We start from the raw sequence: 27927 nt of genomic DNA on the forward strand, positions 1-27927 counted from the left end.
CCCAGGGCCTACCAGGGGCTGCAGCATGTATTATGCCACCCCTGGATGGCCGCCCAAATTTGACACAACTGGCTGCACGACAGCTGGGGCAAGGTGGTGTAATCACCCGTTGCTGTAGGTGTAGTATTCCTATACCTAACCCTAAAATGGACACATGGATTCCTATCAGTCACTCCTATGGCAGGCCTTATCAATCCTGAAGGCAGAGTGCTGGGGATCATGTGGGACGGTGCTCTGGCGCGAGCTGAGCCCGTCGACGGCTTGCGGAACCAAGTCCTAAATAGCCGTTCCATGGTGACGCGGGCCAACTACCTTAAAATGCATTATAATCCTTGCGGTTATTTGCTAACTTTGGCATCGCATCACCTACACATGTCGAGTAAGGTGTCTTACGAATTGGAATACGAACCCCTCGCCAATTCTGGCGACGGGGTTAGCATTCCCCCCTTTTAGAGGGGCACGACATGGAAGTAACCTTGAACCCCGGTTAAAGTTGACTCAAGCCTCAGCATCACAAAATGGATGCTGCCACCAGACACAAGTCTGACCTCCTGCTGCTGGGAGACCTTCCAGCGAGGGGAGCTTGGACAAAGGGTTTCCTGTCAAGGGCGGTGTTAGCACCATCCCAGACAGGGTTTGTGTATCCCAGGTAGGCAGGGCTGAAAGGAAGGTGATTGCAAGTGGCACCCCGGTGCTCACTGTGCATAGCCCAGCTCAAACCAGTTTCGGGGGCACACCAGCCCCTGAGCTGGGGCGAAGCCGGACAAAGGATAGGGGTGTAACCACCCCCCTCCTGGACCCACCCATAGGTAGGACCTAGTCACGGGCCAGCCCCTTTTTCCTAGAATAAAGGGGGGAGCGGGTCCCTTCCCAAATTGGATAATTCTGAACCTTGAACTACTTTCCACGAAAGGAACTCTTGACTATTTCTGAAGACTCTCCCTTGTGGCTAAGGAGTAGCCACCCTGCACCAGCAGGCACCACCTAAGCGCTTGCGGTTTGCTGCACGTCTCTCCCACGGATCAAGACTGCCCCGCTCGACGAGACCCGGGTTCCCTGCCATCTCTGACCTCTACCTACATCATCAGCTCAGCTGAGATTCGTAGGTGTGACGAGACCTGCGGGACCGGCCATCTTCAGAACCTGCACGACGCTTATCTAGCACGCCCACCGAGGGACCCTCGAGTGAGTGCACCTAGGGTTTGAGAAGCCCCAACCCTGAGCGGCTCCAGCACCGAAGTCTGCCTCCCCAGCATCCACGAGATCTGCGTGGGGGCCCTTCTGCTCTTTGCCGCTCACCGCGTTGTTCGGTCACTTGCCGTTGGCTAGTGGCCCTCCTAACGACGCACCACGACATTTCCGCCGCTGGTCTGGTTGCTCCAGACTGGCCCTGGCTCCCCTCCAACAGAGGAGCGCCCCGGACCCCCCTGGTCCACTCCAGACGCCATCTTGACTCCACCGCGTGGGCTTGCCTTTGCCAAGGGTTGTTGCCCCAATCCTGGGTCGAGCATCGCCGACAGCAGACACCCTCGTGGGACAGCCCGCCCCTTCTGCCTGGTCGGAGTCCAGCGTCACCCACTCACCTGATCGCGGTGACTACCTCCGGTGCCATCCTGGTGCCAACTCAATCACTGGCTAGTGGTTAAGAAAGAGTCCCCTCTGCTTTCAGGTCATCACCATCACCGATCCAGGCTTGGATCCCTCCGAATATCGACACTGGTCGCCTGCCAGCAACTTCTTCTTTCAGGCTCCTGAGACTACCACGAGGACTCCCGACATCTTGCTGAACCCCACGCAGCCGCAGCCTCTGGGCTAGGTAACTCGGGCATTTCGGTGCTCCATCGCAGGTTCGCTCTACAAGTGTCCAGCTCCTTTTTCGTTTAGTCCCACTGATCGGATTTCTCCGGAATCAGTAACTTTAGACTCTCTAACCATTCGCATTCCACTTTTAGTGTATATGGTTTTTCGTGCCCTTCGGGCATTTGTGTAAATTGTGCAACCAGAAGTATTTTCATAAGAGTTTTGTAGTGTGCTTAGCTCCCTGACTCATAAAGAGCCAGGGTAGTCTTGTTATAAATAAATATCCTTTATTTTCATAACAACTTGTGTGGTGTTCTTTCACTTGACGTTCAAGGGGTATATGTGATGGTAAACAGCTGGCTTAACACGCCCTCTAGAGTTTAGCCTAAAGACTGCTCGTATCCACGCTACTAGGATAGCTGGTCTATACGGTTGACTTACAACCAATCATCAATAAGGGTCGTTTGGAATGATACACAGTGATCACTAGAATAGTGAGCACTACATATCAGGCCAACTTCTCACAGTCATCTGAAAAAACAAGTTAGTATTACATTCCTTACCTTAGAATAGATACACCAGCAATACCAACCCCGGTAGTGGGCCTGCGAACTAAGATCACATCAGAAAATCCCGGAGAACAGAACGGCCAAAGAAGCCGTCTCTCCGGACTTGGCTGTCAAGGTAATAATGCTTGGTAAAGGTATGCAGCGAGGACTGCGTAGCTACCTGACAAATACCCTGCAAAGGGACTCCCCGTCCCAGAGTGGTAGTGGCTGCTGTCACCCGAGTAGAATGGGCAAGCAGCCCCACAGGAGGCTCCTTTTTAGCCAAGGAGTAACAGGCTTTAATACACATAACGACCCACCGAGAGATGATTTGTTTGTACACAGCCCGACCTTTCTTGGCACCCACGTAGCCAACAAAGAGTTGATCATCCACCCGGAACTGTTGTGTGCGCTTCAGATAGAACGAGACCGCACGTTTTGGGTCCAGACGGTGAAGCCTCTCTTCCTCTTTCGAAGGATGGATGCGGAAAGAGGGTGGGCAAAGTGATGGTCTGCCCGATGTGGAAGGGCATGACAACCTTGGGCAGAAAAGAAGGACAGGTCCTTAACACCACCTTGTCCGGATGAACAGAAAGGAAAGGAGGTTTAGAAGAAAGAGCCTGGAGCTCACTCACTCTTCTGGCAGACTTGATAGCAACCAGGAAAACAGCCTTTTAGGTGAGAAGACGTAAAGGACAGTTGTGAGGCGACTCAAAGGGAGCGCACATCAAATAAGTCAACACAAGATTCAAGTCCCATTGAGGCATTATAAAGGGGACTGGAGGGAACGTGTGTGTAATGCCTTTCAAGAAACGACTAACAACCGGGGACCTGTAAAGAGAAGCTGGAAAAAGGCGGAAATGGCCGAGAGATAGCCCTTGATAGTGCCCAGAGCAGAGCCCTGCTGGGCCAGAGAAAGGAGGAACAGAAGAACTTCTGAAAGAGGGGCAAAAAGGGGATCCACAGCTGCCCGGCGGAGCACCACAGTGTAAGAATCGCCCTCCTCCATGATACGCGGAGGAGAGGCAAACCCCAGGTCAAAGGAGACATCAAGGCCGCCGGCCTCCTCTAACTCGTCTGCCCAGTCCTGCTCAGAGTCACACTGACGAGCATGAGGGTCCTTGGACCCCTCCCAGTCATCCTTTACCTCCGCCGTATGTGAGACAGACTGCGGCGTCAGGGCAGGGACCGGGAAAAGAACAAACGGCGCCGGAAACTGTGCCGGACGGGGCCGAACCGGTGCCGTGTTCCAATGTGGATCCCAGGTAGGGACAAAATTGTCCTGGAACCTGGGCAGGGGCAGAACGCATGGCATCCACTGCGGCGCCGGAGACAGAGCGGAGGGTGGCCCTGGGGCCAGAGCCGGTAGCGTCAGACCTCGTGGCACCGTGGCCGGAGCCACCGGCGCAGGATTCTGCAGGACCGCCGGCGGCCCAACAGGATCCTGACACAGGACCGCGGGGCCCAAGGGCGCGCCGGCGGGAGCCCGAGGCCTAAACAGGCAGTCCATGGTAGTAAGAAATTCTTGCACCTGTGCGGGATTCGCCGACGGACCCGGATAAGGTGGGTAGGCGGCGGGACTCCCGGAGCCCGCAGGGGCAGAACCCCTGTCCCCCTTGTCCGCATCCGGGGACCGACGGGGGGACGTCTGAGAGCGACAACGCTTCTTCGACTTCTTTTTGTGTCGTCTCTTACCCGAATCCGAGGGCGAAGACTTGGAGCCCGAGGAGCGATGATGGTGGCCCCGCGAGCGTTCTCTGGAGCGTCCCCTGGACCGTGAACGCCGCTGGGACGAGTGCCGGACCTTAAGCAGCTTCCGGCGCAATTACCTCAAAGCCTTCGGGGCCGTGGCCAGAAAGTCCATACAGGACCGGGAGTCGTGGTCGCTCTCCAGGCCAGACGTCATGGGGGTCCGCCACCGGCATATTGCGACGACAGGCTCCACAAGACTTAAAACCAGGCATCCCTACGTGCACCAGAGTAGACTCAAACTTACAGGAGACAAAAGTCTCAAAAAGATAGTCAAAAAGTGACTAACCAGATCTGCGCTTACTGGCGCGGAAAAAGAAAGAACTGACGTCAGCGCGCATGGGTGGCGCCTAAGTAGTCTCCGTGACGTCATCTCGGCGCATACGATGCCAGCGACAGACGCGGAGCCACACAACCACACCTACTGACGCGCAGAGGTACTGCTAGCGAAAACTTTCCGGATCCAGTCTGACACCTGGGGATATTCTAAGGTAAGGAATCTAACACTAATGTGTTTCTTTCAGATACTGTCTGCATTGGTAACTGGATAGGTTTTTCCAGTTAGGTATTGCTCTGGGGAAACCAGTAAATCTCTCACCATGGTGATGGTGGCACCTGTATCTCTCCGGGCTTCTATCTTATTCCCATTCACTAAGGGGTACTGCAGGCATTTCTTTAAATTAGGGGGCCAGACAGCCAAAGAGGCTAACCCTTCCTCCCCTTCAGAGACTAAAACAGCCTCAGTGTGTACCCTGATTTGATATGGGCACACTATTGATCCCATCTGGAGATTTGCCACATCAGTAGAAACTGGAGAGGGACTGGGGGCTTGTTTTTTGGGACAGGCAGAATCTCCAGTTCGGTGTCCCTTCTTGTTACAGTGGAAACACAAGGCCATAGCAGGATCAAAATGTTTCCCTTGTACCCACTAGTGGGCTGGGAAGAGTTCTTGGGCCTACCCCCTGGCGAGGATTTGGGGGGCCTTTAGAAGACTCTTGTATTTTATCATTGGGTTTCTCATCGTTTTTCCCCTGTGGAGGTTTTGTGACCTCTTTCTTTTCATCACCCTCAGTGGTTGTCTTGGTTACTCTTGTCTTGACCCAGTGGTCCACCTTCTTTCCCAATTCTTGGGGAGAGATTTAACTTAGGTCTACCAATGCTGATGCAACTTTTCAGTGATTTAGTTACTTGAAATGTGTTCCTTCATAAACAAATTATAAAGTTCTTCATAATTCTGCACTTTACTTCCAGTCAACCACCCATCTAGTGTCTTTACTGAGTAGTCTACAAATTCCACCCAGGACTGACTCTGGGATTTCTGAGCCCCCCCTTAATTTAATTCTGTACTCCTCAGTAGTGAATCCAAATCCCTTAATCAGAGTGCCCTTTGTGAGTTCATAGGACTCTGCTTCTGCCCTAGTAAGGGGGGTCAGAAGTCTGTCTCTGCACTTAGCACAGAACAGTTCCCAAAGGAGCACCCCCAGTGAGACTTCCTCATTTTTCGGGCTTCAAAGGAAGGCTGTGAACCACTTGGTGATGATATCACTATTCTCAAATTTAAGGACAATCCCTGTGGGGATTTTAGGATCATAGGATCCTTTTCTCTCTCAGCTTTTAGGTCTCGCCTGACCCAGCGCATGCGCTGGTCTGGCGAGACTTATTGAGAGGGCTCCAAAAAGTGCTACCAGGCCAGCCTAGAGCTACAGTGCATGTGCGCAGGCGGAAGTGCCGCGCTTTACCGCGATTACTTTCACTTTCGCGGCCGCACAGCCGCTATGATGTTTGGTCGTGATCGCGATCACTTTCACTTTCGCGGCCGTACGGCCGCTTGGCATAGCCAATAGGTCTCGCTTTTGGGACCTTATAAGTATTTAGTTATGCAACTGTTGCATGGCTAAACACTTATAAGGTCCCAAAGGCGAGACCTATTGGCTATGCCAATGCTTGTTAGTATTGCTGCCACCATTGATGGGACCTAGGTCCTTATCTGCTCTCTCTTTTTCTTGTTCTAGGAGCCTAGTCTCTAGCTCCAGTCTCTTGTTCAATCTTGCTAAAAGGTTGTTCTCTTCAGTACAGTTGTCTTCACTGTCTTCTAACGAGTCTAGCCTACCTCTGTAGTTTCTAGACCCTCTAGTCCCTGGCTTGGAGGCGTGGAGCTCAAAGTTCCCTTCCTCCCTAAGTAGTTGAGGTGGAGGGTTAAATACCTCATCCTCCCTGACTACCTTCCCCATCTCCCTGTGAATCTTCCTCATCAGGAGAGGGGTGGTCCTTTTCATTCTCTGCCAGAAACTTTAGGAGTTCTATTCTGGTAGGGTTGGACCCTGTTCTTATTTTTCTAGCTTTACATAGAAACCTTAGAGCTCCCTAACCCTTATGTTGGAGTAAGGGGTGAGGTTGAGCACCTCAGCCATATTCTCAGTGATGCTCATTATTTTCCTAGGAAGTCCTATACAAAAAAGTTCCGAGTACCTCTACCCTAACTTCAGTGAATTTGCCTTTTTCTAAAAATGCTACAGGGGCTTAATTCAAGGCCCTATCAAGACTTCATAGTAATATGGAAACTAGTCAATAAAAAAAAATTAGTTGTACTAAAGTCAATTTTGGGATTCTCGTCATGTGATCAGATTACATCCCACCGTTGATTCACCAACGTAGGAAGCTGGCTCTGTATATACAATACCAAAGTATGGTATAGAGTGCACAGAATCCATAAAGTCACCAGAGGTATAGCAGGGGCTAAATTAGTTAAGTACTAACAGCTCTCTTTGTTGTAGTGTGGGTGAGCAGTTAGGCTTATCCAGAGGTTTTTTTTGTCTTCACTCAATCTGACTGATTGCACACACTCAGAGACAGAATCCAGACCAATTGGGTAAGTATAAAATATAAAGGTATACTTAGGTTTTATTTCTAGAACCAAGCAGGACTTGGTACAGGTAGGTAAAATGTACTTTCAATTGGAAAACTTAACAAAGAAATACAATTGAGAATGGATTTGCAATTGCTACAGGTCGGTATTGGTTCAAAAAGCAGTTTAAATTACACAGTAATTTCTTTTGGAATACCTTTGATTACTTTTAGATGACATCGACTACTCAGTGGTATGTCTAGATACCACACCGGGGATCTCACAATGCAAGGTAATTAAGACGTTTTAGGGCTTGCAGTTTAGTTACTTTTGCTTTAATAGAAAATCAGCCCAACACTTGAAACAAAAACTCGTAAAATGGCTCCTATGGCAGAAAAATGGTTATTGGTTTCACAGGTAAGTACATGCCTTACGAGTGGGAGTTTTGGGGGGTTAAGACCAAGGTTCCCCAGGGTCTAGGTAGGCACTCGAGTTGCACAACCAGCAGCACTGGGAGGCCGGGTGCAGGGGCCCAATGTTAGCGAATGGGGCTAAGGGGGCCTTGGGTACTGGACTGCTCACGAGCAGGTCACTTGGCTGTGAAAGCAAGGCTACCGCGGTTGAGATCAGCACTGATGGGGCAACAATCAGCACAGGGGCTGTACCACCAGCAGCACAGAAACAGGCGGGTGCAGTGTGCCAAGAAGACTTCGGGGACCCTTTTGATTCCAATGGAGACCTCCGGTTCTGCAAAGTTGCTGCAGGCTCAGGCAGGGAAACTTCCTAAAGGCGGGTCGGGGATCATCAGATCCCAGGCCAGGATTGCTGGGGAGACCTCTTTGTGGTGTTGGGCCAATCGAACTCGGGCCGTTGGGTGCAGAGTGGTGCAGTATTGCAGAGTCGCCTAGATCCGGACTCTGCGGGTGAGTCTTGGCTTGAGCAAATCCAGTGCTCACAGAAGACAGAGTCTTTTAGATGGAGTGCATGGCAGGCCCTCCGGGCTCTGTGGGTAGCTGGCTGCTGGACTCACTGGTGTTCTCGCTGTAGGTTGGTCTAAGTCGGGACAGGCCGGTAGGGCTGGGGCCAAAGCAGTTGGTGTTATCTTCTTCCTGGGGACAGGAACAATGGGTCCCTTCCTTGAAGTAGGTACACTCCCTATTATGCCACCTTCCAGTGGGAGGCGGGCATGAGCCTCTACCGAATTGTCTGGGTCCCCTCATCTTCAAGATGTAAGGGACTGAGATGTGTGCTTCACCTCGCCTGAGGGGTAGGGTTGGCAACGGTGGGCACACCTGTCTTCCTAGCTTGGTTTTCCCGCCAGTTCTCCCGCCTCAAAGTGGTGGGCGGAAACGTTGGGAGCCAGTTGCTTGAGGCAGCAATAGAAAGGGACAGCTTCTAAAGGCGGCCGGCCTTTGAAGCTTCCCCTTCGTGGACCCAGCCTATCCTGGGGGAGGAGGCATGACACCTCTGCCCAGGATGGGCTGTGTTTCTGGACCCAGAGAGCGGACGTCCTCTACCCAAACCTGTCTGGTAGTGACAAATGGCAGGCAGCCACTCAGGAACCACCAGGGCTGGTCGCTGTTCAGTGGGCATCTCTAAGATGCCCCCTGAGTGCATTTTACATTAAATCCCACACTGGCATCAGTGTGGGTTTAATGTGCTGAGAAGTTTGCTACCAAACTTCCCAGGTTTTAGTATAGCCATTATGGAGTTCTGGAGTTCGTAATGACCAACTCCCAGACCATATACTCTTTATGGCTTTCCTACACTTACAATGTCTACAAATGGACTTACACACTGTAGGGGTACAGGGCTCATGCCACTGTACCCTCACCTGAGGGCTAGTGCACCATGCTTGAGTGGTGACTTACCAAGGCCACAGGCTGTGGGTTGCAGGCATGGCACACATGTATGTGTGCTATGTTGACTCTTCACTTTTCTCTGCCCCAAAACATGCGGCCTGCAATGGCAGGGTGTGGGTGTTAAGGTACAAAGCCTCTAAGGGTGGCGCAATAGGTGCTGCAGCCCTTAGAAGCCTTCCCTGGTCACAGTGCCCTTGGTACCCATGGTACATTTTACAAGGGGCTTACTTGTGACCAGATATGTGCCAATTGTGGGCACAAAGGTACAGTTTTGGGCAAGAGCACAGACCCAGGGAACCTGGTTGGCAGGGACCCAGGGCACATCAAGTCAGGTTGCATTAGATGTCAGGCAAAATGTGGGGGGTAATTGTAGGAGAGTAGGGTCTGCTTTCTATGTTCACCCCCACTTTTTGCTTTTGCTTCACTGGTTTTTGACTTAGATGTGGCTGTGGGCCTGCTAATCAGACCCACAGCCCAGAAGTTCTCTCTCTAAATTCATACTGTGTACTTTAGGTACATAACCCAATTGGTTAGGGTCACCTTATTGGCCCCTGTATAGTGTACCTTAGGTACCCAGGGCATAGGTGTACCCTAGGCCTACCAGGGGCTGCAGCATGTATTGTTCCACCCCTGGCCTGGCCTTCCATTATGACACAACTGGCTGATCACTCAGCTGGGGCAAGGTCGTGTAATCACTCCTTAGGTGTAGTATTCCTATACCTACCTTATATATAGACACATGTGTACCTATCAGCCACTCCTATGGCAGGCCTTAACAATCCTGGAGGCAGAGTGCTTGGTAACATGTGAGATGGTGCTCTAGCATGAGCTGAGCCTGTCTGCAGCTTTCGGAACCATGTCCTTATAGCTGTTCTATGATATAGCCTACCATATACTCTTAAAGTACCTTATAATCCTAAACGGTTATGGTAACTATGGTTTGGCTTTATCAAAACATGTCGTGTAAGGTGTCTAACACTTTGGAATAATACCCCCATACCATTTCTGCCAATGAGGATATTATTCCTCCCTTCTAGAGGGAGAAGACATGTTGAAACCTACTTACCCGGTTAAAGTTAACCAGAGCCCCAGCATCACAAAATGGATGCTGCTGCCACAGACACAAGTCTGACCTCCTGCTGCTGGGAGTCCTTCCAGCGAGGGAGGCTTGGACAATAGGTTTCCTGCCTTGGGAGGTGCGAGCACCACCCCAGACAGGCTTTAGTGTATTGGGGCAGGGAGGGATGAAAGAAACTAGACACTGCCTGGGGCACACAAGGTGTCCCATGCATAGTCCAGTTCAAACCGGCGCTGGGGCACTCCAGCCCCAGCTCTGGCGCGAAACTGGACAAAGGAAAGGGGGTGTAGCCACTCCCCTTCCTGGTCCCACCTATAGGAGGTACCTTGCAGGTAGCCCAGCCCACTAGCCCAGTATATCAGTAGGTAGCTGAGCCCTGCTAAATTAGATTAACCTGAATCTGCAACTTGAACAGAAACTCTGGACCTTCGACATTCGACCTCAGGAAGAAGACTGAAGAAATCTCCCTTGTGGCCAAGGAGTGACCACCCTGGGCAACCAGGCACCATCCGGCAACCAGGCACCATCCAGCAACCGCTGCTTGCTTTGCGACTGATCCTACAAGGGACGACTGCAGAGACTGACCAGCGCCGAGACTTCCAGACACCTCTGACCCAGATCCACATCTGCAGCGAAGCTGAGACCCGTGGAGGCAACGAGGGACGTGGGACCGGCGACTTGGGAAAAGTGGCTAGTAACTGACTAGCGCGACTTCTGAGGCTTCCTCGAGGCTGTGCTTGGGGAATTGAGAAGCCCCAATCCCGAGCACCATCTGCAAAGAAGATCAGCTCCCCACACTTCACGTGTTCTGCGTGGGGCCCTTCTGCACCTGAGTTGCTCGAAGTGTTGTCCGGTTGCTGGCCCGTTGGCTAGTAGCCTCTGCGACGACGAACCTTTGTTTTCATCTTGCTGGTCCGGCTCCTCCAGACTGGCACCCGCTCCTCTGTGAAAGAGAAGCACCCCAGACCTTCCTGGTCTGCACCAGAAGCAAGTCCTCCATTCTGCGTGGCTTCCGCTTGCCAAGGCTTGTTGGGTCCTGACTCGACATAGACGCCGCCGACAGCAAGAGCCTTCGTGGGACAGCTCGCCTCCTCGACGCCTCCTGGTACCCCTGGCTGCTGCGACAAGCTTCACCTCTTCACCTGCATCTTCCCGACATCGCCTGGTTCCTTCCTGGTTCCTTCCCGGCTCCTGGCTGGTGACCTAGACTCTGTCCCTTCTGCTTGCAGGTATCCTTCCTTCTTGATCCCATCCTTGGGATCCACCGGACACTCTCCACTGACTGCCTGTCAGCAACTTTCCTTCAGGCATCCATAGAAGTCAACGACGAAACCCGACGCAAGTTCACACCTATGCACCCGCAGCCCGTGGGCTAGGTAACTGGAGTACTCCGGTGCTCACAGGGGTATTGACTATCATAGGGTCTAGTTTCCGAGTCTCGACTTTCTAGCTATTCCAGAAGTGTCCTAAAACTGTTTAATTCTAATACTTACTATTTCTATTGACTTTTACGCATTACGCGTGAGTGTTTCCACTCTGCACCTGAATCCCGTGGGCCCCCCACTTCCTAACCTTTGGTAGTATAGTGTAGCCCCAGCGATTCCCTAGGCCTAGGCCTATCCTGTGTTCGTGACAGTGGTTCTTATACCACTTACTTAGTATATGGTTTGCGTGGCCCCTAGGGCCTAACTGTATTACTTACCTGTGTGACTTAATGTATGCTTAAATAAGACTGTGTTGTACTTACCTCGAATCTCATAAAGAGTGCTGAGGGTTTGACTAGAATAAATACATTCTATTTTTATATATATCTGTTGTGGTGTCCTTTCATTTGGTATTCAAGGGGTTACATATGGTATAACAGCTGGCTTCACATGCCATTCAGAGTTTAGCCTAACACTGCTCTTGTCCATGCTACCACTAGGATAGCTGGTCTATAAGGTTGACTTTACAACCAATCGCCATAAGGGTTGTTTGGACTGATACAAGGTGTACACTAGAATTAGTGACATCATATATCAGGCCAACTTCTCACAGTAATCATGCAAAAAGGGGCACTTTTCCACACAGCCTTACAGCCAGACTTACGGTCAGCTTACCCATTGCTGCACTGAAACTCCTATTGGATATTATGCAATGTCAGATATCCTCATGAGTATAGTGTGATTACTGTGAGGTGTACTTTAAAAGCAGTAAATACATCTTTTGGTATTTGCTGACTGGAGTCAAACTGTGATGAACCACAGAAAGGACCGTCCCTAGTTGTGTCTAAGAGATGCCCAATGTAGTGGGAGCAAATCACAAAAATTGACGGACTGGCATCACACACCACCAGGTGTCATGCTTCATCATCTGCCAGTCCTCGCCCTCTAAAAACCGCGTTTGAATATTGAGCCCAATATTTAAGGTCCTGACGAATGCCACGTACCCAAGTGGACAATACAGGCAGAAACATGTTGACCCCCTATTAACAATCACTGATTCACAGCGGCGACGGGATGATAAGGTCCCCACTCACCGCACTTATATATTTTAATCCCACATAGTAACCCCATAGAATAAAAATTGTTCAGGTATACTATGATGGTTTTTAAATTCACTCACTCCTTTTTTTGTTTGGGCCCCCACTTAGTTTAGAAGTGCATCCCTGTCTTCAGGTGTATGCCCGCCCTCTATCAAACGCGGTTTTTAGAGGGCGAGGACTGGCAGATGATGAAGCATGACACCTGGTGGTGTGTGATGCCAGTCCGTCAATTTTTGTGATTTGCCCCCACTAAATTGGGCATCTCTTAGACACAACTAGGGACGGTCCTTTCTGTGGTTCATAGCTTTGGTTGGAGGCTGACCGTTCTCTAGTTCCCTAACGCCTCTAGTTCCCTCCCCGGGCCAGACCCTGGGTGTAACTGCGGTTCTTTGGAGTCAAACTGCCCCTGCTGGCTAACATCAGCATGGAGGGATTGCAATGTCAGAGGAATGGCAAAGAAGAACAAGTTACTTACCTTTGGTAATGATGTTTTTGTTAGAGACATATGTTAGTTATAGATGCCTTACCGTAGAAATATCCCCAGGTGTCAGACTGGAACTGGAAAATGTTCTTCTTAGCAGTACTCCTGCACGTCGGTCGACACCGCGTCCATCGACGTGGTCACCGGGATGACATTGCGGTGCCTACTTAAGACACCGCTCCTGCACGCTGACGTCAGCTCTTTCTTTTTCCACACCATCCTAGCGCAGATCCGGAGAGGACTACCACTTTAGTCACTGAAGGGATTACAATGTTAGGAGAATGGTAAAGAACCTAAATGCTCCAGGAGATCATTCGGCGGCCATATGTTTTGACATTTCAGGGGGTGATAGCAAGGAAAATTAAAAGATTCCACGTAAATTAAAGAATCTAGATATTGTTGAAGAGGTACTTCAATTACCACCTCCACCATTATCAACTGAGAACTCAAATGACAATACCTACCACAGAAATAAAGCATCTCTTTTAGAAGTCCTAGGGATCTGCATGAAAAGTCTTACCACCATCAGTAAGTTTATGAAATATAGGCCCATTTTTGTTAATCTGAGTAACAACAGAAATATAAATGTGCTGAGACATAAAGCATCAACAGGAGGACACCACATGATGGAGAAGAATAAATGTATGCCAAATCAGATTGATGTTTGCGGTCTTGCAAGTACGAAATAAAGTGTTTGGGAAGGGTGTATTGTTGGAATTGACACATGACCACAGTACTGGAACAGATAGAAAATCAGGAGTGGACAGGTTTACCAATTGGTATCTAGAGATGGATTGCAAGTAGGCATGGTCACTGTTGTTACAGCACCCCTACAATTGGCACCTATGGATCCTTGGCAGTATTCACCTTTTGAGGCAGAGCTTACATACCCTTGTCCCCCAGCGCCATATACCTGCATCCCTCTTACAGCTCTCTGGTTTCCCACCTGGATTAAGTAAACCCAGCAATAATCATCAATTTTGTGTCCTGCCCTGAGAAGATCAGAGATGGGGATAAACTGCTGCCTATAGTACACACCAGATAGTTACTTCTACTCACACATCAGAAAAAACTGCATACACTGCTGTAGCCAGGTCACTGATGTTGGAAACCAGTCATCTGCTAGTATAGCTGCCTGGGGGTAGGACAACTACCTAATGTCTTGGGGAGGGAAAGGTTCAGAACCAAACTAGGCCTCACTAAGAAAACTCATTTAGAGAGAAAGAAGACAGAATACCTGGATTGGCTCCAGGTGCAAATTGAACTCCCCAGTACCACAATCCCACAAGGGCAATCCAGAACACGACGCCTACAGGAGGGAGCTCCTCGCTGTGAACACAAACGTCATTTAACAGCAACTACCAGCTTCCTTAGAGATTGGCTGTCATTGCTTCAGTCATTTTGTGAGAAGGCATCTATATATGACTCTACAGCAAGGTGTTCTCTCGCTGTTCCTTCCGTCTATACTTGCCCCTTTGTCGGTCTGGATGCCAATCTCATGCTGCAGATCCAGATGCTTGAAGAGAGCATGTGAAGGTCTGGAACAGCCTTGGATTGTGGTGGGTCGATTACAAGTGCACCTTCATTAGATAAGAAAACCAGAATATGTCAGCTTCCCCCACACAGCAGATGAGGCTGTCCATACAGTCATGGAGTCTAGCCTACATTCATTGCTGGCCATTAGATAAATACCTCCTTCTGCTCACCAGGGATGACCCAGTGAATACACTTCAACCATAGTGGAAAAGGCTATCCCTAGACCACAGAATCTAAAACAGTACTGCACCAAGCGTATTTGCAGGGATACTATTATTCTTACTGTTTCTAGCAGAATCCTGCCTGCTGCTCACTCTTTTCAACTTGTAATTTGCAGTCTGCTAATTGGATAATATTTGGCCCCCAGCTGTCATCTCTCATTGGGCTTTGACAGAGGTTGCCTCACCAGCACCACCAGGGACCACTAACAGGTTACTTTCTAGTTGTTGCAACTGCAGGAGTCTCAAACCCCACAAGAGGACACCGTCGCCTTCATCAAAGACAACCACTGCACCTCAACAGGCCTAGACGTTTGGGTAGGGGACACAGTAAATTGGACCCTGCAATGACTGAGTCAATAGTAATTGTGTGTTTGTGTACTCCTATCTTTCTTCCTAATTTAGGTTCCTTGATTTCTAATGTTGCTAGGAGCCTGGTTTCAGAGTGTGTAATGGTATAATTGACAGTACTGCGGTGAACTCTGCCAGGCAGGTGGAACCCACAGTCCATCTTTCATCATACTGCTCCACAGGTCTAGATTCCCAACGTGCAGCACACTCATTACTTCTACATACAACACAAATCAGAAACATCATGCATAAACTCCTCTGGAAGCATTTATCATCATTCCTATCTACTCCTGGACTCGAGTCATTCTGTACCTAACTAGACTCATCACCTCCCATGAGCCAAAACTGCATTTCACTCACCTGCTTCACTTGTGCCCAAAACCATGATGCCCCTTACAGGTTGTAACAGGGGATATACAGATTTCCGGATCCTCTACTGTCACCCTGCCAAGGGACGATTGAAGATGGCGGCAAAAAAATGTGCCTGAACCACAATCAAAATAGAACTTCACAAACAGTATATAATCACAAAACATTATCTTATAGTAAGACAAGTAAAGATTTTTGGCCAGTTTGTTCATAAACTAAACATGATTTATTTTAGCTGCAAAAGTAAAACTCACACAAATGCATTTACTTTCTTCATAAGTTGAACACTGGAAGTGCCTTGCTAAAAAGGTGCATTCAATGTCAAAGAAAATGTACACTACATCACAGACATCTAAATCTATATTGAAACAATAAGACAATGTGTTGTTTAACATTTAAACTCACAGACATTGTTCTCAATATGAAACTGTTTGCTCGCACCAGAAGAGACAGCAAGGTATGACATGATTGCCTAGTGTTATACACGACAACACTGCATAGTTTATACAATATGCTGTGGTTAGAAATAGATTACCAGATTTGTATACTATTTACTAACTGGCTGTAAAAAGCCTAACATTCATTTGAAGACTTATCAGTGTGTATTCTAGATTGTTTACCTTTAAACAGTGCAAGTAAATAAAATAGACATTTTTGGGACAAGACTTACAATGTGCTCAAACAAACCTGGTAGCAGGAATCATTTATTACATACATGTTTCATTCCTAATAAAACTGTATGTCTTAAAACAATAAATATTATAGTCAAAAATAATTTAATACTATGTAAAATACAGTGTGAATATAGTATTACAGTACCAAATGTTTTTGAACGGAAAAGACATAACAAAAAACCCTAGAAATGATGCGTCGACTACTATTTTCGTTCATATGCATTTCGCTCTTTGTCTCAATATTGTAATCACTGGTAATCTTAAGCTGCACAACATATGTCAGATACATTTATGGACATAAAATGTCTGAAATTTTAAGTTAAATCATGCATCCATAAAGTGGCATGGCCTGGAAGATGGATCGCATCAAACAAGATGTGCTGATCCGTCCTATGGTTTGTGTCATATTACACAAAGCACGAATCAAAGTAGGTTTCTTTACTTTTTAATACAATACAGTACATGCATACCCATCCAGTGAATGCCATGAAATGGTCTATCCAGTAAAGAAGCTTTAAAAAGTCAACCTCTAGACACGTTATTTCTGCATTTTAATTAATAAATAGTGCATCGGTAGTCACGCTAAAGGCAGCCCTGGTGGTCTTCAGAAAAGCATCACTTTGGGTCTATAATTTTGGGTTAACATTTACATACTCTATAGGAGTTCAAAGCTGCCAGATGAAATGTTGAACGCATTGGGTAAAACTCTCATTTTCAGTGTGCCATCTGCTCCACAGGAAAAAATCCGATTGCCTAGTTCTATTTCGATCTGCATGACACCAGCTCCAGTATTCCTAAATATGGACTGCTTGGCATGTTCATGTTTAAAGGAATGCATTAACCCATGCGTTGTCAATTTCCACACCTGTGAGAAAAATAAATACAAAGATGACTATGGGCCTTCAGATTGTTTTTATTAAAATCCGCATCAAGTGATATTTAATATTGAAAAAAAAAACGACAAGAAGGTTCTTAATCTTTGATAACATTATTCACGCAACACATTATTCACGCAACACATCATTCTGAAATGACTTTTTTTTGTAATTAATCATTTGATAGTTGGAATAATAAACGTAAACCGTTTTCACTAACATACCTTTATGTTACCTTCTGCTGAACCTGTCGCAAAATAGTCCTCAGAAGGCTCTAATGCGAGAGCCTTTATGGCTGAATCGTGGGCTTGAAAAGTGTGAAGAAGTTGCCTCTGCCTAATATCAAATATGCAGATACGACCTTTTCTTCCTGCGGTGATTATGAGCTGCTGCTTCGGTGCATACTTGAGCAGAGTGGCACCATGATCATGACAAGTGAAGGCTATGAAAGAAAAAGCAATCCGGATCAATAAACTCATACAAGCTTGTAACACACATTTAACTGACATTTTTTGTACAATAAACTACGAAATGCAGCACACTATGTAAATTATGCTAACTGCATGTACATACTACCATTCATGGTTTTACTCGCTAAATCACACAATGGCTCGAACCATCAAAAATGTTATATACATAACGTACGAGATACTTACCTTTGGTAACGATGTATCAGGTAGAGACGATTCTAGCCGCAGATTCCTTCACGTAGAATTATCCCCAGGCGTGAGACTGGATCCGGAAAACTTTTTGCCCAGCATCCCTGCACGTCGGGGGGGACGGCATCAAGCGGCTCTGCCCAGGCGTCGTCCGCGCACGTGACGTCAGCGAGGTCACAGAAGTTCCACCCCGGCGTGCCTGTCAGTTTTCTTCTGAGAACTTTTCCACGCCACAACGCGGAGTCAGCAGACAAAACTGTGAGAGTATAGGAACAGTGTGCGAAAGAGCAGCAAAAGGGAATGGTGAGGAACAACACCAGAGAGAGCAGCACCCGGCACTGCAGTACCCAAAGGTAGAGAAAGAATAAAGAACAGGGCAGCAACCCTGCCAGTACAGAGACAGCCCCCCCCAGAGAAAAGGGACATATGTAAAAATGTCACGATAACATGCAACAGGACTACAACCCCAACCAAAGACAAGGAAGGGGAACCAGTCGGGGACACACAAGGAACGACAAAACTCCAAGACATCCCCATCACAGAGTGTTACAACCCCCATCAGGAACAAGGGCAGAGGCACAGCCCAAAGACCCCAACCTCAAGGGTCGCAAAGAGCCAAAAGTACCAACAAACCTATCCTCCCATGTGACAACGGGGAGGAAAAGGTGGACAGCCCGACAGAAAGAGGAAAAGAATGTACTCATAGAAGACACAGCCACCCACAGGGAAGCAAATGCAAAAGACCAAATCACAAGCCCTCGCAGAACGGGGAGGAAGGGCGGGCCGTGAAGGAATCTGCGGCTAGAATCATCTCTACCAGATACATCGCTACCAAAGGTAAGTAACTCGTACATCTGATAGACTACTAGCCGCATATTCCTTCACGTAGAATGGATACCCTAGCCATACCCAAGGGGAAGGAGGGTCTGCAAGAGGACCCCACCCACCAGGGCAGGACAGAGGACCGCCCAGGGGCCGAGTCCAAAACAGGACAAGGAGCCCCGCCCCCACGCAAGGGGAAACAAAGTGAAGAGGATAGCCAGTCCCCACTCAGCAGAGAAAACAAGGCAAGGTGCAAAGAGGCCAAACACCTGACGCCCACGTGAAGCATCAAAACCTCCGCCCAAGGCCAAGGCAAGGAAAGGAGCACCAAAGGAGACGAGCAACCTAGAGACTCCAAGGAGAAGAGGAAGAGCAAAGGCAATCCCAGACAGGATGGCGCCGAAGGAGAAGAGCAGCCTAGAGACTCCAAGGAGAAGGGGCAGAGCAAAGGCAATCCCAGACAGGATGGCGCCGGCGGCAAGGAGCAGGCGGAAGCCGAAAAGGGGAACTCACGGTCACCCAGGAAGAATCGTCCAACACCCCGCAGGGGCAAACTGCACCCGCAAGAGGGTCCAGAAGGCAGGGACCATCCCCCCCACCGGGAGAAGAGGTAAAGTCGAGTGCAAGGCCCACTGGAAGTAGCGGAGAAGGCAGGATGACAATCCCACTAAAACCCCAAAAAGGCACAACAGTGCAGAAAGAACAAGAGGGTGGCACTGGCAGGCTCCGCCAGATGCCAGGGATACCACAGAACGAACACTCAAAGCAAAAAGGCGAAGAAGAAGGTTGCATCCGCAACATACCATAACACCACGAAGAGCAGAAGCCTGCCGCAGGCGACCACGACTCCCCAGCACATACCAGTGCTATATAACAGCCAACTCTGCCCCACATGAGGCGTGTCAGATCCCAAGACATGGGAACCTCTTAGGAAGAAACTTCCGCAGCATAGGACAACAAAAAAGGCCTGCGGCAAAAAACCTCGCAGGAGGCCTATCAAGCAGCCAGAGGGGAATGCAGAAGGCCCAATCTCAGGCCCAGCATGGTGTGAAAAAACCCAAAGGAAAAACACACAGTCAAAAAGGGCTGGCCAGCAGCCAACAGAACCACAACCGCAGCCAGACAACCGGGGTGACCCGCTCCAACAGAAGAACAGCTCCAAGAACCAGAGCAACACGCAGGTCACTGAGGAGGAGAAGAAGAAGGGGGGGGAGGAGGAGGAGGACAAAGCCCCGCCAAGAACCTCTGGAAGCCTGAGTCCGCAGGGGCATGGAACAAAAGAGAAGCAACAGTTCCCTACCACCAGAGCCCTGATGGAGAACCTCCAGAAGATGATCTGCGGGAAAATGGGTAGCTGGATACCCATGCGCAAAATTCCCACAGCCTTGGAAACAGCGCGGGCGAAAGCCACACTTGCCTCCGTAGGCCCAGCGGAGGGTAAAAGAGCTTCTCGTTAGGTGATGGCTGCAAGCTAAGGCGGCCATCCCCCAAATCAACCGGAGGAAGGAATGGCCAAGGCCGAAAGGAAGGAAGAGGGACCGAAGAGTGGGGGGACTTGCGGCTCCTCCGGCGAAGACCACAGTCATGGAGACGGCGAGGAGCCGCCTTTAGACGACGTCGGGGAAAAAGCTCAGAGACTGCGGCCCGTCTCCAGCGAGAATGACACCAGCAACTGCCAACCTCTGGAGAAGAGGAGGCGTCTGAAGACGAGTCCACGACCCGACGTCGGCCCGGAGGAGACGCCAGGGTGACTTCCGACACGGCGCAGGAGACCAGAGCTGGACCGGAGCCAGGGTGACCTCCGATGAGGCAGCCGCCTGTGCGGAGGAACGAGAAGGGCCCGGGGAGGGACGAGGAGACCCCTGCCAGCCGCGACTCGTGACAGGGCAAGATAGGCCCTCCGCTGACCCCTGTGGCGCCGCCAGGGCCAGTAGCTGCTGGCGCCGTAGCGGCGTCACCTCGGCCTCGGACAAGGTCGCCGCCTATCCCAAGGACCGAGAGGGGCTCGGGCGAAAAGGGCCCTCCGCTGACCCCAGCGGCGACGCCAGGGCCAGCAGCCACTGGCACTATGGCGGTGCCACCTCAGCCTCCGACAACTGAGAGGGGCTCGGGGTGCGACCCGAGCCCCGGCGACCTGCGACACCACAGGGACTCCCGTGGGAGTTTGCGGTGAAGCAGAGGCGCCGTAGTCCGAAGGAGGGACCCCGAAGAGCCGCACCCCAACAGCACCACATCCTCCGAGCCTGGATACAAACCAGTCGGCACCAGAGCCGCCGGCGACGCTGCGGAGGGCCCCGCACACTGCAAGGGATCCGCCGACGTCCCAGGAGGAGGAGGAGGAGAAGCCAGCGAGGCCTGCAAAGCCGGCGCATATGTCTCCATCTGGGCTCCGGTCGCCCCCACGCCAGGAAACGGCAGATAAGGGGAGAACACGCGGGCCGCACCACCCGTGGAGAGCCCACGCCCCCAACAGGCCGGGACCCGACCCTCGGGGACAAACTGTGACACTTACCAAGAGGTGAGCGGCGCACTTGCGACCTGGGAGAAGATCGAAGTCGGCGAGGGAAGCCGCAGGTCCGAGAACCCTCCTCAGGGGCCGGTCGAGATGACAACGCCGACCTGGACACCCGAGCTGACAGAAGATTCATCCAGCGCTCACGCCGGGACTTCGGATTCATCTGCTGGCACGCCCCCTGAACACCACATACAGATGGGGTGAGGATCCGTTGCCGACATGAGGCGGCCACACGACAAACAAGTTTTAAAGCCTAAAGGCATTCGCACACTGTTCCCACACACGCAGCAATAGCAGAGGGGAAAGGCCTAAACAGGCCCAGAGCACACACCGGATCTGCGTTGGACGCAGAAAAGGAAAAAGCTGACGTAGGCGTGCCGGTGTGGGACTTATGTGACCTCGCTGACGTCACATGCGCGGACGACGCCTGGGCGGAGCCGCATGATGCCGTCCCCCACGGCACGCAGGGATGCTGGGCAAAAAAGTTTTCTGGATCCAGTCTCACGCCTGGGGATAATTCTAAGCAATCTGCGGCTAGTCGTCTCTATCAGACACTGAGGCATGTTCACTATTTCTTGTACAGTTTTTCGGAATTCTTCCTATACTCTTTGATTTATTTTAGTTCGATTTCTTTACAGCATATGTTTTTTGTTGTTATGATCTTTAAATCCACCTACTGCTCCATTAATTTTCAAATGCATATCTATATATATATATATATATATATATATATTCCACAAGCGTGGCTCTCTTACAAGCACACAGCGCTCTTTTGACTGTGCGGTTTCGTGGATACGGCAGAGCCCAGTCGTCGTAAGAATGCAGCGAATATTCCTGAGGGAAAAATCCACACGCACTCATGGGTGAAATCATGTAACAATTTCTGATTTATTCAGGCAGCAACGTTTCTTATGACCAGCCCAACAACCCTACGCATTTCTGTCTGTCCTCAGACCTTGATCATAGATACAAAGCATTACCAGCAGTGCTCAGATTTAAAAAGGGTACACATTTACCAAATGATGTTACATCACATCCTTTTCAGGGGCGCTTGCATTCTGGTACTTGTAGTGACAAATTTGTACAATCCAAAAAGTGAAAAAAGTGAAAGATTTGGTGACTATGGTACTTAACCATACATTCCTATGATAGTACAGACTATCGCCAAATTTCATTAAAACAAATATTGACCCCCATTGAATAATGGCGTGATTTTGTTTTCGGTCTGCCAATACAAGTTCATTTTATGTCATGCATTGATCATGTGACTAGCCCTCTAGTGGGCAGTTTTTCCATCTGATAACAACCTTCCTTTTATAAAGGATTTTGACATTTTTAGTCATTGCTTTTAAATACATGCCCTCTAGTGGGCCTGTTTCCATCAGTTTGAAAGTGTTGACCGAAATATTTATTAATACACTTTTTTTCTTTTTTTCCTATTTATCGCCTATCATAGTTCATGAATAGTAACAATTTATCATATATGTCATATAGTCAGCTTTTAAACCTTTCAGAGAGGCCGTGTGAAGTTTTGTGTGTGAAAAAAGTGCATAAAAACAACTATTAGAACAAAAAAATGTATAAATAAAGTTATGAAAATTGATCATCCAATTAGATGTTAAAATATGATGTGATTAGACGCATACTTTGTCAGGTATATGTGACAGTTGATATCTAAATTCCAATTTTGATTTCACATTCTTATAGACTAATTTGGTCTATCTTTATAGGTGTGAGTACATCTCCTCATCTTTGTTGAGCCCATTGGGGGCCAGAGTTCTAAACGACAATATATGATATGTCTCAAAGTTCTTTCCCGGTTGCCACCTCTCACATGCTGTGGAGATGGCGATCGACCATCTCCACAGCATAGAATTTTAGCCTTTTCCAGTCCCCTTCATGGAATTTTTCGATGTGTTCTGCAACAGCATAGCTACGATCCTTATTTGTTGTTGCCCTCACGTGCTCCAGTATGCGTTTCTTCAGTTCTTAAACAGTGCTCCCCACATATTTCAGTTTGCAGGGGCACTCAATTATGTAGACAACATATTGGCGTTTGCAATTTATTAGCTGATTTATTTTCCACATTTTTTTGTTTGCCATTGGGATTTCTTTGACATGTTGTGCAATCTGACATACTTTACAAGTGGAGCACTTGTAGAACCCCTTGATGTTCAGCCATATGTTGTGTTTTTTTGTTTCAAAGTGACTATGAACTAGTTCATCTTTGAGGTTCTTGGCTCTTCTATATGTAATTCTAGGGTGATTTCCTGCAACTTTTGCAATAGTGGGGTCCAGACATAGAATATTCCAATTTTTCCTTGAAATGTTTTCAATTTGTTTCGATTCTGTGGAGTAGGTTGTGATTAAGTGGATTACATCATCCTTCTTGTCTTTCTCTGGCATTTGTTTCTCCTGTATGATGTCAGTTCTTTGTTTCTTTTCAGTTCTTTCTAAACAAGATGCCAGAATGTTTTTGTTGTATTTTCTTGTCTTGAATCTATTCATCGATAATTTGCTTTGTTTTTGCCATTCACGGTCAGAGCATATTTGTCGTATTCTCAAAAGTTCTCCATATGGGATGTTTCTGATTAGTGAGGCTTGGTGCAAACTCTCCGCATGCAACGTTGCATTGCTTGCTGTGTTTTTGCAGTGTAAGGTTGTATGTATTTTGTTTTCCAGGATATAGATCTCCGTGTCCAGGAAAACGACTCGATTTTCACTTATGTTGTACGCAAAATGTAGGTTGGTGTTGGTATTGTTGAGGATATTGGAGTATAGCTCAAACTCTTCCATGGACCCATCCCATGATATGAGAAGATCATCTATATACCTCAACCATGATCTTATTTTCTTTACATGTTAGTCGTTTTCTCGGTTCCACGCCACCTTCTGCTCCCACCAACCCATTGTAAGACAAGCATAAATCGGGCTAAAAGAAAAACCCATTGCAGTACGGTCCTTTTGTAAGTAAATTTCATCATTGAACATAAAAACATTTTGGGTCAGGCATAGTTCAATCATTTCCATTACCAGTGCATTGTGGTTAGAAAAATGGATGTTCCGTTCAAAAAGTACTCGCATGCCGTCATGCCAACTGTGTTCTGGATGTTAGTATATAACAAGACCACGTCCATAGTGATTCATTTGTACGTTGGTTCCCATGTGATGTTTTGCATGATTCATAGTAAATCACTTGTGTCCCGTAAATATGATGTTAGTCCTTTCACGTATGGCAGCAAATAACCATCTATAAAGTTTGCAATTGGCTCAAGTAAGGACCCCTTTGCGGAGATTATTGGTGTCCCCGGGGGTCTTGTCGGGTGTTTGTGTATTTTTGGGATGAAATATATCGTTGCAGTTATAGGATAGTCAGTCGTGAGGTATTTTTTCTCATCATGATCTAAAAGTTTCTTTTCAAACCAACCCTGTAGTTTTGTGTCCAAATCTTGTTTGTATTGTGGCGTTGGGTTTTCTTTTAGTTGCTGATAGTGTTTTGTATTATTTAGCTGTGAGTGAACTTCCTGGATGTAGTGGTCTCTGTCTAGAATGATAATGTTTCCACCTTTGTCAGCCATCTTTATTATTATTTTGCTATCATTTTTAAGGCATTTCGTTCTTCCACTGTCAAATTGGGTATATATATATATATATATATAGATATATCTATATATATATATATATTCCATACGACAAAGAACCCACAATTGGAGGCCCACTCTCAGCGTGCACAATACTTTATTTTGCCAGGCGACATGATCAGCTCCTCGTGCACAGGACACAGAATCAGCCTTACATCCCCTACGCGTTTCGAGCATCACGGTGCTCTTGTTCACAGGAAAGGCATATGCGGAACAGCAGTACGGCAGGTGAGTTTATTTCAAATATAGTCCCGCCCAAAGGGCGTTGTAGCGCAAAGCATGATGGTACTTGTAGTTTGATAATGCTTGATAATCCTATAGTAGGTTTGCCACTGCCACAGTTCCTTTACCAGAATTTAAAACCCCACTGGGTTGTCGATGTGTACACCGGATCGCTGCAATGCCGTATTCACCCTCAGCAAAACTGCACGTTGTTCCTACTGTGTTGATGTCGTATCAGCACAAGACCCGCTCATCCGCGGTGGGGGCTCTCCGCGACCTGGGAGGGCCGCATATATTCCATACGACAAAGAACCCACAATTGGAGGCCCACTCTCAGCGTGCACAATACTTTATTTTGCCAGGCGACATGATCAGCTCCTCGTGCACAGGACACAGAATCAGCCTTACATCCCCTACGCGTTTCGAGCATCACGGTGCTCTTGTTCACAGGAAAGGCATATGCAGAACAGCAGTACGGCAGGTGAGTTTATTTCAAATATAGTCCCGCCCAAAGGGTGTTGTGGCGCAAAGCATGATGGTACTTGTAGTTTGATAATCCTTGATAATCCTATAGTAGGTTTGCCACTGCCACAGTTCCTTTACCAGAATTTAAAACCCCACTGGGTTGTCTATGTGTACACCGGATCGCTGCAATGCCGTATTCACCCTCAGCAAAACTGCACGTTGTTCCTACTGTGTTGATGTCGTATCAGCACAAGACCCGCTCATCCGCGGTGGGGGCTCTCCGCGACCTGGGAGGGCCGCATATATTCCATACGACAAAGAACCCACAATTGGAGGCCCACTCTCAGCGTGCACAATACTTTATTTTGCCAGGCGACATGATCAGCTCCTCGTGCACAGGACACAGAATCAGCCTTACATCCCCTACGCGTTTCAAGCATCACGGTGCTCTTGTTCACAGGAAAGGCATATACGGAACAGCAGTACGGCAGGTGAGTTTATATCAAATATAGTCCCGCCCAAAGGGTGTTGTGGCGCAAAGCATGATGGTACTTGTAGTTTGATAATCCTTGATAATCCTATAGTAGGTTTGCCACTGCCACAGTTCCTTTACCAGAATTTAAAACCCCACTAGGTTGTCGATGTGTACACCGGATCGCTGCAATGCCGTATTCACCCTCAGCAAAACTGCACGTTGTTCCTACTGTGTTCATGTCGTATCAGCACAAGACCCGCTCATCCGCGGTGGGGCTCTCCGCGACCTGGGAGGGCAGCATATATTCCATATGACAAAGAACCCACAATTGGAGGCCCACTCTCAGCGTGCACAATACTTTATTTTGCCAGGCGACATGATCAGCTCCTCGTGCGCAGGACACAGAATCAGCCTTACATCCCCTACGCGTTTCGAGCATCACGGTGCTCTTGTTCACAGGAAAGGCATATGCAGAACAGCAGTACGGCAGGTGAGTTTATTTCAAATATAGTCCCGCCCAAAGGGCGTTGTGGCGCAAAGCATGATGGTACTTGTAGTTTGATAATCCTTGATAATCCTATAGTAGGTTTGCCACTGCCACAGTTCCTTTACCAGAATTTAAAACCCCACTGGGTTGTCTATGTGTACACCGGATTGCTGCAATGCCGTATTCACCCTCAGCAAAACTGCACGTTGTTCCTACTGTGTTGATGTCGTATCAGCACAACACCCGCTCATCCGCGGTGGGGGCTCTCCGCGACCTGGGAGGGCCGCATATATTCCATACGACAAAGAACCCACAATTGGAGGCCCACTCTCAGCGTGCACAATACTTTATTTTGCCAGGCGACATGATCAGCTCCTCGTGCGCAGGACACAGAATCAGCCTTACATCCCCTACGCGTTTCGAGCATCACGGTGCTCTTGTTCACAGGAAAGGCATATGCGGAACAGCAGTACGGCAGGTGAGTTTATTTCAAATATAGTCCCGCCCAAAGGGCGTTGTGGCACTAAGCATGATGGTACTTGTAGTTTGATAATCCTTGATAATCCTATAGTAGGTTAGCCACTGCCACAGTTCCTTTACCAGAATTTAAAACCCCACTGGGTTGTCGAAGTGTACACCGGATCGCTGCAATGCCGTATTCACCCTCAGAAAAACTGCACGTTGTTCCTACTGGTGAGTTTATTTCAAATATAGTCCCGCCCGAAGGGCGGGACTATATTTGAAATAAACTCACCTGCCGTACTGCTGTTCCGCATATGCCTTTCCTGTGAACAAGAGCACCGTGATGCTCGAAACGCGTAGGGGATGTAAGGCTGATTCTGTGTCCTGTGCACGAGGAGCTGATCATGTCGCCTGGCAAAATAAAGTATTGTGCACGCTGAGAGTGGGCCTCCAATTGTGGGTTCTTTGTCGTATGGAATATATATATATATATATGTATATATCCCTCAACCCCATACAGTTTCTACTTCAGAACATCTGTCTACGAACCTTCTTGATATTCAATTCCCTTTCATCACAGGTTGGTCCTAAAATTGTTTATCAGAGTGTGTGTGGGAAGGGTTTCGAAAAGCTGGTAATAAAGAAGCATGGGTGAGCAATGAGTATACATGAAATGTCAGCAAAATCAATTATTTGTTTTAGATCTTCTTTGTAGACAGTAAGGATATCTGATCCAGTATTCGAGATGTCTACAATTCGAACATTCGGAACCCTTGATTTTAGTTATTAGGATCTCTCTGAAGATTCTTTATTTTCGAATTCCTGGCAGCAGGTTGGCATCTCTGAATACTGTCCAACCTGTTACACTACTTGGAAGTTTAATAAGTACTTTGTCACTGATTTTCCATCTATCCCTTCCGCTTCCTTTTCTATTTTGTGTTTTCCTCTATCGTATTCTGTATCAAAGTCATTTGAGGAAAAATAAGTGACGGGCCTCAAAAACGAGTGCCGGTTGGCCCCACCTCCAACCACTGGATCAAATTGGGAAAGTTATTTACTTTCGATAAAATTCTTTCTGATTACTATGTCGTCTCGTTAAGATTCCCTATATGAACTCCTCCCAGAAGTCAGACTAGAACTGTAACTTTTCATAGCAATGTTGGCTGATTGGTGATAGGCCGCACTGTGTTGATCCAAAAAGCAGTACCAGAAATAAAATTATATATCAGGTACTGGTGAGCTCCGTTTTATCTAACCTTTCCACGTACC

General features: G+C 48.2%; 1 protein-coding gene across 3 annotated transcripts in view; it reads right to left on the reverse strand.

Annotated features, from left to right (window-relative positions):
* Positions 1-15564: 15564 nt before the first annotated feature.
* Positions 15565-27927, reverse strand: part of DMXL2 (Dmx like 2) — a 2034639-nt gene continuing 2022276 nt past the window's right edge. For all 3 annotated transcript variants that reach the window (XM_085644194.1, XM_085644192.1, XM_085644193.1), the window contains 2 exons: positions 17135-17352; positions 15565-16900 (listed from right to left, as the gene is read on the reverse strand). In XM_085644194.1, coding sequence (XP_085500320.1) covers positions 16691-16900; positions 17135-17352 — 428 coding nt within the window. In that variant the 3' untranslated portion in view covers positions 15565-16690. The remainder of the gene's footprint in view (positions 16901-17134; positions 17353-27927) is intronic.

Source organism: Triturus cristatus, chromosome 3_1 (assembly GCF_964204655.1).
Source record: "Triturus cristatus chromosome 3_1, aTriCri1.1, whole genome shotgun sequence".
In the NCBI taxonomy this organism is placed as follows: Eukaryota; Metazoa; Chordata; class Amphibia; order Caudata; family Salamandridae; genus Triturus; species Triturus cristatus.